The sequence below is a fragment of the Carcharodon carcharias genome, chromosome 10 (genome assembly GCF_017639515.1).
Source record: "Carcharodon carcharias isolate sCarCar2 chromosome 10, sCarCar2.pri, whole genome shotgun sequence".
Classification (NCBI taxonomy): domain Eukaryota; kingdom Metazoa; phylum Chordata; class Chondrichthyes; order Lamniformes; family Lamnidae; genus Carcharodon; species Carcharodon carcharias.
The window spans coordinates 161,118,116-161,135,069 of NC_054476.1; the positions used below are offsets into that span (position 1 = coordinate 161,118,116).

Consider the following 16,954-nt stretch of genomic DNA (forward strand, 5'->3'; position numbering starts at 1 on the left):
TCATGGAAAATGTACTGTAATGCATGTCAACACTTATACAATGTTGGTCAATTTAATGGTCAACTTACCTTTGCAGGATAGATCCCTATGATTAATCACTGCATTAAAAACACCTCTACATTACAATACAGCATCCAACAGTGCCATTTGAAAGTGTCAAAACATTTTACACTTACCTATCAGAGTGTTCCCAAATCCTCAACAGGTTCCCCCCCCCCCCCCCACCCCCCGCAGTGGTCATGAACTCTCCAAGGAGATCCATTTTTTAGGGCTTCCAAAACCTGCACCAGTACATGAACATAGTGTGCGGAAGGACATGCAATTTTCCTGTGGTCCTCACAATGGCGCCTCCAACTGAAGAAGAGGTGCGTATGCGTTTGCCACCCAAAGCCTTCCTGGCCTGCAAAAAGGCCAGGTGAAAATGGCACAGGATCAGGAGGTCAGAGGAAAATTGTTTCTCCTGCCTAAAAAAAACTACTGTCAGCATTTTGCAAACTGATCCCCGCCTCCACTTGGAGACAAAAATCTGGCCCAGAAACTTGCTCGTAGAAACATTTGCAATGAAGAAATGCCAGACTTCGAAGCAACACATCCTAGCAGAACCAAATTCTGGCACAAATTCCAGCCCCTCTAGGTGATCCCCTGTGTTGACCATTTAAGTCCTACTGGCATTTCAGGCCCAATGGGCCCAATTTTAATGTTGTAAAGGTGGATGCGTTTTCAGTGAGTAAAAATGTCACCCAATATCTTGAGGCTAGAGAGGAGGAAAAGACAGCTAATATTTCCAACCCAATGGCTTGATTTTTAGGCCCTGCCGGGTCCAGGATTGGAGGTGGGTGGGCAACACCACCAGCCAGCATGATGTTTCCTTGGTTCTGTCCCACCTTTTTTTGCAGAGGCTGGAATTGGGTGGCAGAACAGGCAGCTGAGTCACTTGGGTAGCAGCCAATACAAGTGATTAAAGGCATATTGAGCCCCGGTAACAGACTGGAAAATCCCAGTCTCCCTCCATTTTCCTGCAGGCAAGAAGGGCCAATTTAGCTGCCTACAGGGCCTCGCCTGTCTGGGTGCAGGCCACCGTGTAGAGGGGGCTCCCACTCACTGTGGCGGCCTAGCTGCTAAATCCAATTTTTAGTTTAATTTTAAAAAGGTTAGCGAGAGGGCACCGCCATTTTGAAGTTCCCTCTCCCTCACTTACTTTCCATTGCATCTGCTGCTGCTTTGAAGCTGGAAGTCCTCTGATTGGCCCTCCAGCTTCGAGAGCCCTCCCACTGTCCATAATTGGACGGTGAGCCAACCCACTGGCCATTAATTGGACGGTGAGCCAACCCACTGGCCATTAATTGGATGGCGAGCCAACCCACTGGCCATTAATTGGATGGCGAGCCAACCCACTGGCCATTAATTGGACGGTGAGCCAACCCACTGGCCATTAATTGGATGGCGAGCCAACCCACTGGCCATTAATTGGATGGTGAGCCAACCCACTGGCCATTAATTGGATGGCGAGCCAACCCACTGGCCATTAATTGGACGTTGAGCCAACCCACTGGCCATTAATTGGATGGCAAGTCAACCCACTGGCCATTAATTGGACGCTGAGCCAACCCACTGGCCATTAATTGGTCACCCCAGGGAAAATTGCAATAAATGACTGCTTCTCACAGTGTGATTTTTTTAACTGATATTTCAGCCTGACAGTGGGGTTCAGAAGCCCGCAGGTTGCTGTCCAATGGCCTCTCTTGAAAAATACATATATGTAGGCATTGTTTCATGACCCCCATCTTAAAATATCTGCTGACATCCAGTGTACTGCTAAGAATGGACACTTAATGATCTCCCAACTAGGCACCAGTGGGACTGCACAAGAGTTAATTAAAAACTTTCAGGGGAAGTAAATCATGGAAAGATAATGAATTTTGATGGTCATGGAAGGTCACATTTATTCAATGATTAGTAACTCTATATCTTTTACAGATGTTGAGTATTATCTATCCATATACAAATTAAATGCCATAACAAAACAATAGATGAGGTACATTAGATAAGGAGCAATTACATTGTGAGCAGCACATCAGAGATCTAGGATATTAATGCCTGTGATACTCGAAAATTATTTAACCTGCTGTCACAGTTTTCTACACACCACTACTCCCCATCAAGCAGTTTGGAATTTAAACTGACAGCTCAGAGTGCCCAGGGCTCTGGAGGTAACATCTGTGAGAAGTGAACATCTTAATAGTTACGCATCCTTGCCCAAAAGTTTAATAAGTGGATGCTAATAATGTCTTAAGTAACAGGAGGCTCTGCCTGCCATGGAGCAAGGCTCAGCACGTTGAGAAGTGTGAATTCTAAGCAGTATTTGAAACCAATTCTGTGCTGACAATGTGAAGAGGAATCAATTTGCAGGATTGGAACAGGTTGTAGCAGTGGATTGGGTTTGAATGATGGGATGCTATTGCTTCAGTAACTCTGGGCTGCAAATTGGGAGCGTGTCAGAGCTGGATTGTTCATTGGAGCTGTATGAAATGTGATAAGAGCCTGAAGCAACTTTATTCATCCCACCAATTCCATTAAGAAAAAAGCCTATAGACTGAACTGAAATGGGGCCTGCATTTCTGGATGTAAAATAGATCTACTGTGGCTGACGGCTATTACAGATTTAAAGCCAGCTCATGGATCTCATTTACCTGATTTTGTTTATCATTTTTATCGTACTAGGTTAAGAAGGAACATCTAAGAGTCATAAAGAAGAGAAAGTGAGGCAGGAGTTTTCAAGCTAAAACATTCACTGACATAATAAACCCTGATGTAGACTCAACCTTATCAATGCCAAAACGTTCACCTTAGGTGGAGCAACACAAACACAGCCAACTTCACCTGCTGCCAAAACTTCCTTGACGCAGATACTCAAATCTCATCTGGTCCCTAAACGTACACTGATATTGTGAACTCCAATATTGACTCTACTTCATCCAGGACTAAAACATTGGTATAGTGTATGCTCAACATCAGCTGGGGTCAAAATGCTCATGCACTGTGATTTTAACTTTTGGGCGACCAATGGAAGTGTTGACTCGATGTCTGTTCTGGGGTTGAAAAGGTTTCCTCACTTTTGAGGCCTTGTCCTCATTTAAATTTGGCATACATCTCAGAGGCAGCTTGCTGGAGTGAGACCTTAAGAATGGGTGGGGCAGCCTCCATCAACATTTGTTAGTGGGGAGGGGGTGTTGTGCGGAGGGTTTGTCCCGGGGTCCACAAATACAATCTGGTACACTGCCATCCTTGGTTAGCTTCACAAAGAAGTCTCTTTGGTTCCATCGATTGTGGAAGTGCACGGCCTGGGCTCCAACCAGTTCCAACCAAGAATGGCCAATCGAAGTTCTATTTACATCACAGAACTCCGATTAACATGTTGCCCAAAGCATTTTGGATGTTCAGTGGCAGGCCCTTTCAAAATGGAACTGACTGCATCGCCAGTGAAATTGCATTGGTAAGGTTACAACCTCAGTTTCAGGTTGTTAACATTCCGTTAATTCCAGGAGAAGGAAGTCAAAATGAACTCCTTGGCGAGGGAACCTCCCAGTGTGTAGAAGCGTTGAATATTACAGCACTGGAATAGCCATGTGGTCCATCAGCTGGCTCGAATTTGACTCCACATAAGTCACCTAGACTAATCTCACCGTCTCTCTCAGTGGGATATCTTTCTAAATAATAGGCACCAAATAAGTGCAAATTGTTGCTGCTGTGCAAAGTGCTTTCTGGAGACATACTGTCAGCACAGTTATGAATTCTCATTTATCCATCCATCAATAGGTGGATATATGGAAGATAATGATGCAAATCCCTTCAGGTTACCTACGACATTATTCTGCAAACATTGCAATGACTAAATAGTATCCACGAGAGCAGAAGAAGATTGCAATTCCCCATCAAGTAGGAGAAGCATTGTGAACAACATCTGTATATAATGGCTCGGAATTTGTGGTGTTTTTGATTGACAATTGTCAGCGTGCACTGTGATTATCCCTCTGAATCTGACCTCAACTTCAATGTTTAGCACAAGCCCAGATTAAAACAGAAATCCTGAAGTTGTGGTTTTCATTCACACCACTGCCACTGGCTATGATATGGACTCCTACCCAGAGCTGGCATTCAGCGAAATCAATTGATCTGGTGGGAACTCTCATGTCACTAATAGAAACCCCATAAAAAGTTAAGTCCTGCATAGTGAGGTATAACTAGGTTTTTAATGGTACTTTGAATATTAACTACTGCTGAACAACTGACCCAGCCCTGAATAATATATGGAGTGCTGTTAAATGTCTCCATTATGATTAGTTATTAGATTTTTTAATATAACTGAAAAAAAAATTACGAGATTTTTCAGGATACTTCAGCTGCTATTTTCATGCCATGTATCTATCCCAATCTTTATTTCACTGCCTATAAAATTTTAAACAGTGATTTGGTTATTAGTGTTCTCTAATTCCTGATGGGCTATCTATGAGAATTCTTTAATGTGATAGGTTACTTAAACAGCTCAGTGGTATTACCGCAGCTCGACGTTGGAAATCCCCATTAAACCATGCTACAATTAAAGACACATTGGAAGGGTTAAAGTTCTCACCACAGATTGGTAGACCTCTCAGTGAAGCTGTCTTCGAGGCCAGCAAGAGGTGCCCTTGCTTGGCTGCTGACTGCAAAATCTGGGCCAATGATGCGTGATTATAAATGTTTAGCCTGTTGGGCTGCCGGTTCCTACTGTGCGCAAACTGGCAATTTTCTGTTGTGCCGGTGAGCTTCATTTACCTTGAATGTCAATATTTATCAAAAATTGTTTTTAAATAATTGCAATTTTAATGTTAAGGATGTAGAAGAAAGATTATTCAATTAACCTATCAGGCTATACCAGGCTTGAGATACCAGATGTGATCCATTGTGCTGGTGATCATGTGACATAACATGAATAATACTACTGGATCCAATTATCTATGTCATTTCAACATACAAAGTTGCCTGTATTGCTGGCATCCTAACTGGGTGCTTAAACGTCAATTTTTTTGCGGGAGCGAATTGTCTACACCAGTCCGAATGCTAATGATTTTCTCGCCTGATTGTTGCAGTGCCCCTAGTCTCCAAAATCTGCCCAAGTGACACTTACAGGGTTTGGAAAAGTGGACAGAATCTGCGGGTTGACACGACACTGCTCGGCTTTGATCACATGACCTGGCAGCGGGGGAGCCGCAGCTTTGTCTTCAGAGGACAAGGTCAGTTTAAATAAAATTCATCTTACCGTGTTGGCTTAATATTTATGAGCCATTAAATGTGGGCAATTTCTTAGTTCTAAAAAATCACTTCAGGAGTAGATACGGTAGCCCTTCAACATGGTGTGCTTCTGTAAGGGATTACCACACACATAGATTACCTCTTTCAACATAGAATCATTTAACATGCTCCCTGCTCTTAATATTTGGTCTTTTTATAAGCTCTAAGGAAAGGTCAAATAATAGAGTCTGGAGTTATTCATAGAATCATAGGATGTTTACTCACACAGCTCTCTGTAGGAGCTACTCAGCTAATCCCACTTCCCTGTCTTGTCCCTGTAGCACTGCAATTTCTTTCTCTTCAGATAATTATCCAATTTCCTTTTGAAAACCGTGATTAAATCTGCCATCACCACACTCTTGGGTAATGCATTCCAGATCCTAAATGCTCACTGCGCAAAAAGCTTTTCCTCCTTTTGTCAGTCACCTTAAATCAGTGTTCGCTAGTTCTCGATCCTTCCATCAGTGGGAACAGTTTCTACCGATCTAATCTGCCCAGACGTCCCAAGATCATGAATACCTCTTCCAATTTCCCCTCAACGTTCTCTTTTCAAGAGAACAACTCCAGCTTCCCTTATCTATCCTCAAAACAGAAGTCCCTTATCACTGGAGCTCATATATTTTTTCCACACCCCCTCCAATAACTTCACATCCTTCCTAAAGTGTGGTGCCCAGAATTAAACATAATACTCCAGTTGAGCCCAAACCAGTGTTTTATAAAGGTTCACCATTAACCTCCTTGCTTTTGTACTCTATGCCCAGGATCTCGTATAGCTTATTGACTGCTTTCTCAACCTGTTCTGCCACTTCAAACATTTTGCACACATATACCCCAGGTACTCCTACACCTGCATCCCCTTTAAAATTGTACCCTTTATTTTATTTTATACACATTTGCGTTCTCCTTGCCAATCTCCTTGTCAGTCCCCTGAAGATACGTACAGTTCTGCTGTCCCTAACTACCGTACAAGCACCACAGGGAGGTTTACACAAGATTGACACTCTCAGTTTGAACTCGAAATTCATTGGTTTGAGACTTATCGCAGAAAGAAAACTGAAGCAAAAACAGAAAATCTCAACTGAGATCCCACAAACAGGACGGCGAGTAAAACAACCAATCGGTCTTAGAAAGGGAAAACTATTCATGTTTTAAAACAATGTAGACCCAACTCCCATATCCACATTGAGGAGCTGTGGGGTCAAGGTCCATGCAAGCATTGAACAGTAAAATTTAGACTGGCACTTGTGCCTCACAAACCTCTGTGAACTGCACTCCTCCAATTTGACCTCGAGCATTTCCCCAACCTCCCAACATTATATGTCTATACTATTTAGGCCCATACTTCAGAACTCAATCCCGAAATCTCTCCAACTCTCTACTTCCCTCTCCTTCTTTCCTTAGAAGAGAGTGTTCATCAAGCCTTCTAATTTCTCCTTCTTTAGCTTGACATCCATTTTTTTCTGTTTCTGTGAAGCATCTTGGGAAGTTTTCCTAAGTTAAATGGGCTATATAAATGCAAGTTATTGTTGTTGAAGGTGTGCCGCCATTCAATGAGACATTAAACCAAAGCCTCATCTGTCTATTCATGTAAAATATCCCACAGCACTATTCAAAGAACAGCAAAGGAGCTCTCCCACTGACTTGGCCAATTTTCTTCTTCAGTGCCCCAAAGTACGTCATTGGCTATAAAGAGCTTTGGATGACTTGAGGTTGTGAAAGGTGCTGTATAAATGCAAGTCTTTCTTTTTTTTATCTTTACAATAGAAAACTAATATAAACCAATGGACCAAAATGAAATCTCAGTTGATTCAATTTTCTTTGCCTTGGAAAGGCTCCTTTTGGAACTTTAACCAGTGGCCATCTTTGTTGCTAATCAAAGTCAATCCTTTTGTTTCTTAGAAAATAGTTATCACCAAGCTTGAAGACCATTCTTCATTCTTTTCATTAGTAACTCTTAGTGACTTGTTGTTTCATTGTCACTCAACACATTCCGAAGCTCTGTATGAGTGTGGAATCTATAACTGCAAATCAGTCAGTAAACACAAATAAAAACAGTGAGTTGGCTCCTTTATTGTCTAAGAGGGTATCTGTCAGTGACATAATGTATCGCTGCTTTTTGTTTCATGGTCAACTCATAATATTATGTCAAAGAAAGTCATCAAGCTATCCCCAGAAATGACTGTGCATTAACCTAAAGGGAGATAGAGCAACATGATATGTCGCTGTCATGGTAATCAAGTGAGCACGCTCATTGGAATTCATTGAACTTACTCAGTAAAATTGTAGCTTTCCTTTTGCTTGGTCTTTTAGGAGATTTTAAGATCAATCTTAAAATGGAACAAATGCGAGTAACTTACTGCTAAAAATGCACTGAAGCATTGCACCATCTGCCAGGGGGACCAGCTGTCATTGACATGCCTAACACCTGCTGCAACAAGTTGCTGAATTTGGCCAGACCACTTGGCAAAGGTACTCTGCAGTGAATGACTCACTTCCTGACTCACCAAAGTCTTTCCACCTGATACAAGGCATTAGCCAGGAGTGTGATGGAACGTCCTCTGCTTTCCATGATGAGTGCAGCTCCAACTACACTCAAGAAGATTGAAATCATCTAGGACCAAGCAGCCTTATGATTGATCAAACCAACACTTTAAACTCTCTTCAGGACCAGTGTGCACCATCTACAAGACGCACTGCAGTGACTTCTTCTACATAACCTCCCAAACCCATGCCCTCTACCACCTAGAAGGATAAGTCCAGCAAACACATGGGAACACCACCAACTTCGAGCTCTCCTGACTTAGAAATACATCGCCATTCCTACATCATCGCTGGATCAAAATCTTGAACCTTCCTCCTTGAAAGCACTTGGCTGTACCTTACCCATACAGACAGCAGCTGTTGAAGAACGTGTCTAACCACCTCTTATTGGTGGGCAACTAGAGATGGGCAATAAATGCTGGCCTTTCCAGTGACATTCCCATCCAGTGTAAGAGTGTTTTTATTTATTCATTCGCAGGATAAGGGTGTCACTGGCTTGGCCAGCATTCATTGCCCATCCCTAATTGCCCTTGAGAAGGTGATGGTGAGTCACCTTCTTGAACTGCTGCAGTCCATGTGGTGTAGGTACACCCCACTGCTGTTAGGGAGGGAGTTCCAGGATTTTGACCAATGACAATGAAGGAAGGGCAATACAGTTCCAAGTCAGGATGTGTATGACTTGGAAGGGAACTTGCGTGGTGTTCCCATGCATCTGCTACCCTTTGTCCTTCTAGGCAGTAGAGACTGCGGGTTTGGAAGATGCTGTTAAAGGATCCTTGGTGAGTTGTGGCAGTGCATCTTGTAAATGGTACACACTGCTGCCGCTGTGCTTTGATGGTGGAGGGACTGAATGTTTAAGGTAGTGGATGGGATGCCAATCACGTGGGCTGCTTTGTCCTGGGTGGTGTCGAGCTTCTTGAGTACCATTGGAGCTGCACTCATCCAGGCAAGTGGAGAGTATTCCATCACACTCCTGACTTGTGCCTTGTAGGTAGTGGACAGGTTTTGGCGAATCAGGAGGTGAGTTACTCGCCGCAGAATCCCCAGCCTCTGACCTGCTCTTGTAGCCACAATGTTTATATGACTGGTCCAGTTCAGTTTCTGGTCAATGAGTAACACCCAGGTTGTTGATAGTGGGGGATTCAGCGATGGTAATGCCATTGAATGTCAAGGGCAGGTGGTTAGCTTCTCTTTTGTTGGAGATAGTCATTGCCTCTGTGTGGCACGAAGGTTGCTGAAAAAAACTTTCAAAAAAGTTACACATTTGTTACAGTTCATTGTCTTTCTCACCACAGCAGCATTGGCTTGTAGTAAGGATGCAATTTACACAGGCGGACTGACTCTCCTGTGAACTGACCTTTATGCATTCAATTAGTGAGATAGTGTGTCATGGAATCAACAGTTATCCCTAATCATGCATTTTTTTTGGAAAAATACACTTTATTCATAAAATATCTGAAAGAACATTACAAGACATTTCAAAATGGCCATCACAAAAAGTGAAATCATATTCAAGTTTTCCACATAGATCATGAGGTGCTTCAATACAATCAATAAACATTACAGACATTTCAACATGGTCATTACAAAACAGTCAGACAATGCAGTGGTATTCAAGTTATCTACATTGATCATGTTGCACTGTGAGGTGCTTCAATACAATTGTGACACATGTAATATTCATTGCATACATTCAGTGTGGGTCATGCAGCCCGAGGGGTCTATACAGTTCCCAGCCTCTCAGTGCACTATGGCAGGAAGGTCTTAGACAGCGACCCCTCCCCATTGCGCCTTTGCAACAGCTGCCCCAAGCTTTAGTGCGTCCCTCAGCACGTAGTCCTGGACCTTAGAATGTGCCAGTCTGCAACACTCAGTCGGGGACAACTCTTTGCGCTGGGAGACCAACAAATTTCGGGCAGACCAAAGAGCAATTTTTAACTGAGTTGATGATCCTCCAGCTGCAGTTGATGTTTGTCTCGGTGTGTGTCCCTGGGAACAGTCCGTAGAGCACAGAGTCCTGTGTCACAGCTCTGCTCGGGATGAACCTCGACAGAAACCACTGCATCTCTCTCCAGACCTTCTTTGCAAGGACACAATCCACAAGGAGGTGAACAACAGTCTCCTCCCCACCACAGCCACCTCGAGGGCAACCTGCAGAGGGGGTGAGACTCCTGGCGTGTAGGACGGATCTGATAGGGAGCTTCACCAAGCTACGTCTTGGTGCTTGTTGGAAAGTTCTGGCGATGAGGCATTCTGCCAAATGACTTTGACAGTCTGCTCAGGGAACCATCCCACCGGGTCCACCCCCTCCTTTTCCCACAGGGCCTCTAGGACATTACATGCTGACCACTACCTGATGGACTTGTGGTCAAAGGTGTTTCTCTGCATAAATTTTTCCACAATGGACAGGTGGTGTAGCATGGTGCAACTACTTGAAGCGTTCCGCAGCAGCTTGGCCAGACCCATCCTTTGCAACACTGGGGACAGGTAGAACCTCAGCACGTAGTGACACTTGGTGATTGTGTACCGAGGGTCTACGCACCGCTTGATGCAGCCACATAGAAGCATGACCATCAGGATGAGGGTGATGTTGGGCAGGCTTTTTGCCCCCTTTATCCAGAGGTTTGCACATTGTGGCCCTGCAAACACGATCCATTTTCGATCTCCAGATAAAGCGAAAGATGGCTCAGGTAATCACCATCACGCAGGAGTCTGGAATGGGCCAGACCTGCGCCATGTACAGCAACAGCGAGAGTGCCTCACACCTGATGACCAGGTTCTTACTCACAATGGAGAGGGAGCGTCGCTCCCACATGCCCAGTTTCTTTTCCACCATAGCCACTCGCTCCTTCCAGTTTCTAACACATGCCCTGGTCCCTCCGAACCATATCCCCAGCACCTTCAGGCCATCTGACCTGACAGTGAAGGGGACAAAGGATCGGTCAGCCCAGCCCCCGAAGAACATGGCCTCACTCTTGCCACGATTTACCTTGGCTCCTGAGGCCAGTTCAAATTGGTTACAGATATTGATCAGTCTGTGCACCGACAGCGGATCCGAGCAGAAGACAATGACATCGTCCATGTACAGGGAGACTTTGATCTGAGTGCCTCCACTGTCTGGGATCATCACTCCTCTTATGCCTGGATCCTTCCTGATGGACTCAGCAAAGGGTTCTATGCAACACACAAACAGGACAGGGGAGAGAGGGCAGCCCTGCCTGACTGCAGATTTAATTGGAAAGCTTTCTGATTCCAACCCATTGATTGAAACTGTGCTATTGATGTTTCTGTAGAGCAGTTGGATCCAGTTGCAGATTCTCTCCCCAAACCCCATTTTGGAGAGTACATCCACCATGTAGGTGTGCGATATTCTGTCAAAGGCCTTCTCCTGGTCCAGGCTGATGAGGCAGGTGTCCACACCCCTGTCCTGTACATAGGCAATCGTATCCCTGAGTAGCGCAAGGCTGTCAGAGACCTTCCTGCCGGGCACAGTGCAGGTCTGGTCAGGGTGGATCACCAATTCCAGAGCAGACTTGACCCGATTGGCGATGACCTTGGACAGAATCTTATAGTCCACATTCAACAGTGAAATGGGTCACCAATTCCTAATTTCTCCCCTTTCCCACTTCTAATTGTAGATGAGGGTGATGATGGCTTTCCTCATGGATTCTGACATGCTGCCAGACCGTACCCTCATACACTTCTAGTAGGTCTGAGCCAATCCAACCCCACAGAGCTGAATACAGCTCAGCCGCTAAACCATCGCTTCCGGGAGTTTTACTCTTCTCGAAGGACTCAAGGGCTTTAGTCAGTTCGTCAGGAGTTAGCGGTTTGTCCAGGCTCTCCCATGTACTGTTGTCTAAGACCTCCGTGATAGAGGACAGGAAGAACTGGGAGGCCGTGCTGTCTGTGGGCTTCATGTCATACAATCCGGCATAAAAGGATTTGCTGATCCTCAAAATGTCGGACTGTGATGATTTTACTGAACCGTCTTCTTCCTTCAGGCTGCTGATCACAGAGCTCTCTCTGTGTACCTTTTGGAAGAAGAAACGTGAGCACGTCTCATCCTGCTCCAAGGAGCGGATTCTGGAACAGAAGATGATTTTGGAGGCCTCTGAGGCAAAGAGTGAGGCTTGCTGACTCTTCACCTCTTGGAGATCCTCCTTGACATCGATCCCCATCTACTGTAGCCAGAGCAGTTTCTGCATGTTTTTCTGGAGTTGGACATTTCTTTCTCTTCCTTTCTAGCTTTCTGGATACCTGTGAGGATGAAAAGCCTTTTGATGTTCTCCTGGATCATTTCCCACCAGTTAGTCAGGGACTCAAAGAGGGGTTTCACAGTTCTCCAACCTTTGTAATCCCTCTTGAGCTCCTCAGTGCTCTCTGGGGTCAGCAGTTGCACATTCAGCTCCCATGTCCCCCTGCCCGCCCTCTGGTCTTCCTCTAAGTGACAGTCAGCCAGTAGGAGGCAGTGGTCAGACAAGAACACCGGCTTGACGTCGGTGGATCTGACTGTGAATGCACGGGACACAAACGGGAAGTCTATCCTGGAACAGATGGACCCGTCAGGCCGCGACCAGGTGTATCTACACTGCGCTCTGTCTGCAGGGTTGCTGAAGTCGTCGTGCAGCTTGGCATCCTTTACTGTTTCCATCAGGGATCTGGACGTAGTGTCCAATCTGCAGTCGGCCCTGCCGGATCGTCCAGCTGCATCGATGATGCAGTTGAAGTCACCGCCCAGAATGACCGGCCTGGAGGTCGCCAGCAGCAGTGGGAGCTGCTGTAAAACCTCCAGCCGCTCGCCTTTTGTGCCGGGGCGTACACGTTAATTACCCGGAGTGGATCGTTCTTGTACATTACGTCTGCTACGAGGAGGCGCCCGCCCACCACCTCCTTAACCTGGGAGACGGTGAAGCTGCCTCCCCGCAGCAGAATCCCCAGGCCGGAGGAACGAGAGTCATTTCCTCCCAACCAGATCGATGGCCCATGGGATCACCATCGTGACCATTGCCTGTAGGAGCTGAGGTGCGGTATCGCACACCCCTGCAGAAACAACAGGTCAGCTTTGACCTTGGCAAGGTAATCCAAGGTCACAACACATCGCGTAGTAGATTTAATGCTACGCACATTTATGGATGCAATCTTTATCCCCATTTTTAAAGCATTTTGTCGCTTACCAAACCTGTTGTCTCTAAGATTCCAGTCCTTTGGTCTGCTCCTGCAGACCCATAGTGTTCACAAATTGTCTCACTTTGGATGGGCTGAGGAAACTGTCCTGAACCTCCCCATTGGCGATGTTCCACTCAGGTGGCATCTGGGGGTTCGTGTAAGGAGCGAGGTTTGAATTGTTCTCTGTTGGAGAAGTGTCTCCGATCCATTCCCCCTCCAGCTTCCCGGAGCTGGGGTGCACTGAGTGCTTCACTTCTCCCAGCTTCCTGGGGCTGGAGTGCGCTGGCCTCTTCATTGACTCCAGTGTTCTAGTGCTCTGGTGTCTCCTCCCCCAGCTCCCTAGAGCTTTGCCACTTTCTCTGCTGATGCCGCCCTTGCTCGTCTTCATCCAATGAACAGCAGCGCTTGTCAACCTTTTCAGATGGGAGTAGCCTCTTGCCACTCGTCTGGGAAATGGTGTGGTCCCTTCTTAGCCCGTTCTTCTTTTTGGCCGTCTTAATCAGCTGCCACTCACCCGGTTGATTGTCTGCTGGTTCCTCCTCCATTGATTCGCTCTGCTGAGGAGTGGGAGGTTCAGGGGGTGGCGGTGCAGTCGTTTGGCTGTCTGCTGCTTCAATCTTTTCCTTCATCTTGTCTCTCTCTGTGTCCTTCTTTGTCCCATTGTGTTCGCTGGAGGCCTTGGTGGTGGAGGTTTGCTAGTGTCCTTGGCGATTGTAACACTGACCATTTTGTCTGCTTCCCCCCTCGTTGGTTTTGGCCACTTGTGCATAAGTGGGCAGCGTTTGGGGCAGGTCCTGTAGAGGTGACCTGCCTCGCCACACAGGTTGCAGCACTTAGTCTGTTTGCAGTCCTTTGTCTGGTGCCCTTCCTGTTTGCAGTTTTTGCAGAGGATGGCCCTGCAGTTGGCCGCCACATGACCAGACTTACCTCATGAGCAACAAGCTTTGGGCTGCCCAGCGTAGAAAAAGTAGCCACGGCTTCACCCGACAGTGAAGCTGGAAGGAGAGTGGAGAATTCGTCCTTTACCATCCATCTTGAGTGTGACCTTGACCTGGCATTTGCTAGTCCAAATCCCAAAGGCATTTTTGACCTCTCTGCAGTTCCCAACCTTGTCGACATACTTGGCGAGGAAGGTGAGCACATCAATGACAGGAACATGGGGGTTGAAGATGTACATGGTCACCACATGGTCCCGCTGTGATGGCAAAGTAAACAGTGGCTCCGCCATGAGGATTCTCATCCATGACTGGTCTCTCTTCTCCTTGAACACCTTCAGGAACTTGATGCAGGCAGCAACATTCTTGCAGGTCACATCAAAGTATCCAGCGCTCGGGAAGTCCTGCGGACAGTAGATCTCTGCAACTTTGAATCCACAGGACTCCAAAAGGATTCTCTTAATGAAGAAGACACAGTCAATGGGTGTAACTCCTTTGCTGTCTTTCACCGCCAGCCTAACAGTGTTACATACCCCTGGTTTGGGGCTCCACTGGTTCCAGCCATCACCTCTTTAAGCTCCCGATGTTAGGCACTGAAGCCCCTTCACGTAACCACAGAAGAGCTTCCAATACCAAAGGGCAAAAAGGCCAAAGCCTTTGCTGAAACCCCCCCAGTAAAAGAAATGATACCCACAAAAACAACACTTACACACATTCAGAAGCAACCATGACCATGGTCTCTCCCTAGCCAGCTAAAAACTGATAAGAACAGATACTACACTTGATCTTAGCCAAAATGCTATCAAACTCTGTGGGATTCTCCTGCCTGAAATTGGTCTGGATTACAGAGGAGAGAATGAGGTTCTGAGTCCTTCTGTTTGGTGCATCTTTGTGCCTGTCAGAATTTTGACATGGCAGGGAGGTTTGAGACCTGAGAATGTCTATCTCAAGTAGCTCCCTACTAACCATTATCTGTGATGAGCAAAACTGAGGGGATTGTGTAGAGTTAACCACATCAATAAATAAATTAGGCAAAATAATTGTTTATTTAACATCAGATTTCTCCATGCACTGCTATCTCACAGAACAGTTTGCATATGCAAAATCAATAAGGCCAAAGCATATATAAACTCACCAAAAGTCAGACTGTTTTCTGGCAAGTGGGCAGCTACAGATTATCTCTAAAGGGACCCTTTCTTCTGCAGCAACATTTCAACAGTGCAGGCAGTATTCTGGAATGTGTGACCTGCAGTGCCTTCATCAAGTTGAAACACGAACTTGTAACCCTGAGTGAACCGGTCCACATTTACAGATTTGTTTAGAAGCAAAGTCAATGAAAAAGCTTCTGGAGAGAGGGAACTGGGACTGCTTCCATCTGCAGCAATTTCCCTCCATTTACCACTGCTGGGACCACCACTATGTTCCCACCCACCACTGTGGCAGAAACTGGGGAAGGTGGTCATCCTGTTGACTAGAGCTAATTTACTCTTAGTTCCACTCTGGCTAAGGGACCACCTCCGAATATTTTATTGAACTGGAGCCCAGTGTGAGCTGACAGATCTAGGAGAGAGAATTGGAAAAGATTTTTTTTTAAATTCAGTTTTAATAGTGGTGCAATTGCACACTGTTGATCTGTTTGGTTTCCTGGTGAGTTGTTGTCATTTCTATGTCAGGTACAATAATAAGCTTAATACTGAGTGCATGCCACTTGTCAATTCATTATGTGCTGTCAAGGAGCTAGTCAGCCTAAAGAGGAATGTGCAAAAAAAGCTGTTTAAATGCCAAGCTGAAAATTATTGCTTCAATTTGCTCTCAAAATATGATTTTTCCTTTATAATGAATTTGAAGCAAATAGGAATTTAGTAAAAAAAAAGAGTATGGACAAATGATAATTAATAATTCTCAAGCTGATTGCTACCAATGACCATGGTCCATTGCAAAAAAAGTAGCAAGTAAAAGGCTGGAAGTGAAATGTCTATAAATATCTATAAATAATTCCCTGAAAGTGCTGATTCCCAAGGAGGAATAAGTAGATTGGCTGCCCTTTTGAAGCTCATCCCCAAGTGACTATTCTTGATTTGTGAATGAGACTGTGTGTCAGCTGGTGTTTTTAACGACTGAGAGTCAGGGCAGAAACATCACAACTAAGCCCATCGCTGCCCTTACCCATTGTCCACACACAATTAGTTTGAACAGCCATCACTGTATGGAAGCCGGAACCCGAGCTAATTGGTTTTCTTCTTCTCCTTGGACTGCGAGGCTAGTTATGGTGCTCCTCTGGCTAAAATCAGCTAATTCCACACAAGTCGCAGATTAAAACTGGAACCTTCTTGCCTGTCCTGCATAAGGTGGGGGTGGGATGGCTATCATTTGCTATTTGCTACAAACGCTTCTAGCACTCACCACGGCACCATTTTAATTGAAAGCACCAATTTTAAGCAGATTATAGACAGTGCCTTGAGGTCTGAGTTTGAGAATAGGGCAGAAGATCAGATGGAATCTGATAATATAATATAATAATGATGATAACATAATGCCCCATCTACAATGGGTACCACTCATCGCTTTGTTAAACTCCGGCCACAATTGTTACCAATTTAGTTTTCCAAAAATTAGCAAAGGGAGGAATTACAGTTCTATGTTAAGTGTGCCTGGGATGCATATTATCTGGCTGCATCCCTTAGCCCTGTGTGTGATCCACCAAATAGCCTGTACCATTCAGCTTAACACCCCTAAATCATTTGGTGATTAATTAATGCAACTTGTTAGATGGGTTCCCAACTTGGGCAAATCAATTTGTCCATATATTTTATTAATGGAGCCGCTGATTATCCAGTAATTGATTAGACGGACAGTGCAATAAAAGAATGATCATTGAATAAAGCAGAACGCTATTAACTTATTGTCACTTTAATTGAAATGTGGGCTCACAGTAATTGAATTTACTCACCCATGCCGTAATGTGCTTCGTTTATTGGATT

General features: G+C 45.2%; 1 protein-coding gene across 3 annotated transcripts in view; it reads left to right on the forward strand.

Moving 5' to 3' along the window:
• Window positions 1-16,954, forward strand: part of ankrd13b (ankyrin repeat domain 13B) — a 344,010-nt gene that overhangs the window by 258,627 nt on the left and 68,429 nt on the right. For all 3 annotated transcript variants that reach the window (XM_041198330.1, XM_041198331.1, XM_041198332.1), the window contains one exon: window positions 5,127-5,270. In XM_041198330.1, coding sequence (XP_041054264.1) covers window positions 5,127-5,270 — 144 coding nt within the window. The remainder of the gene's footprint in view (window positions 1-5,126; window positions 5,271-16,954) is intronic.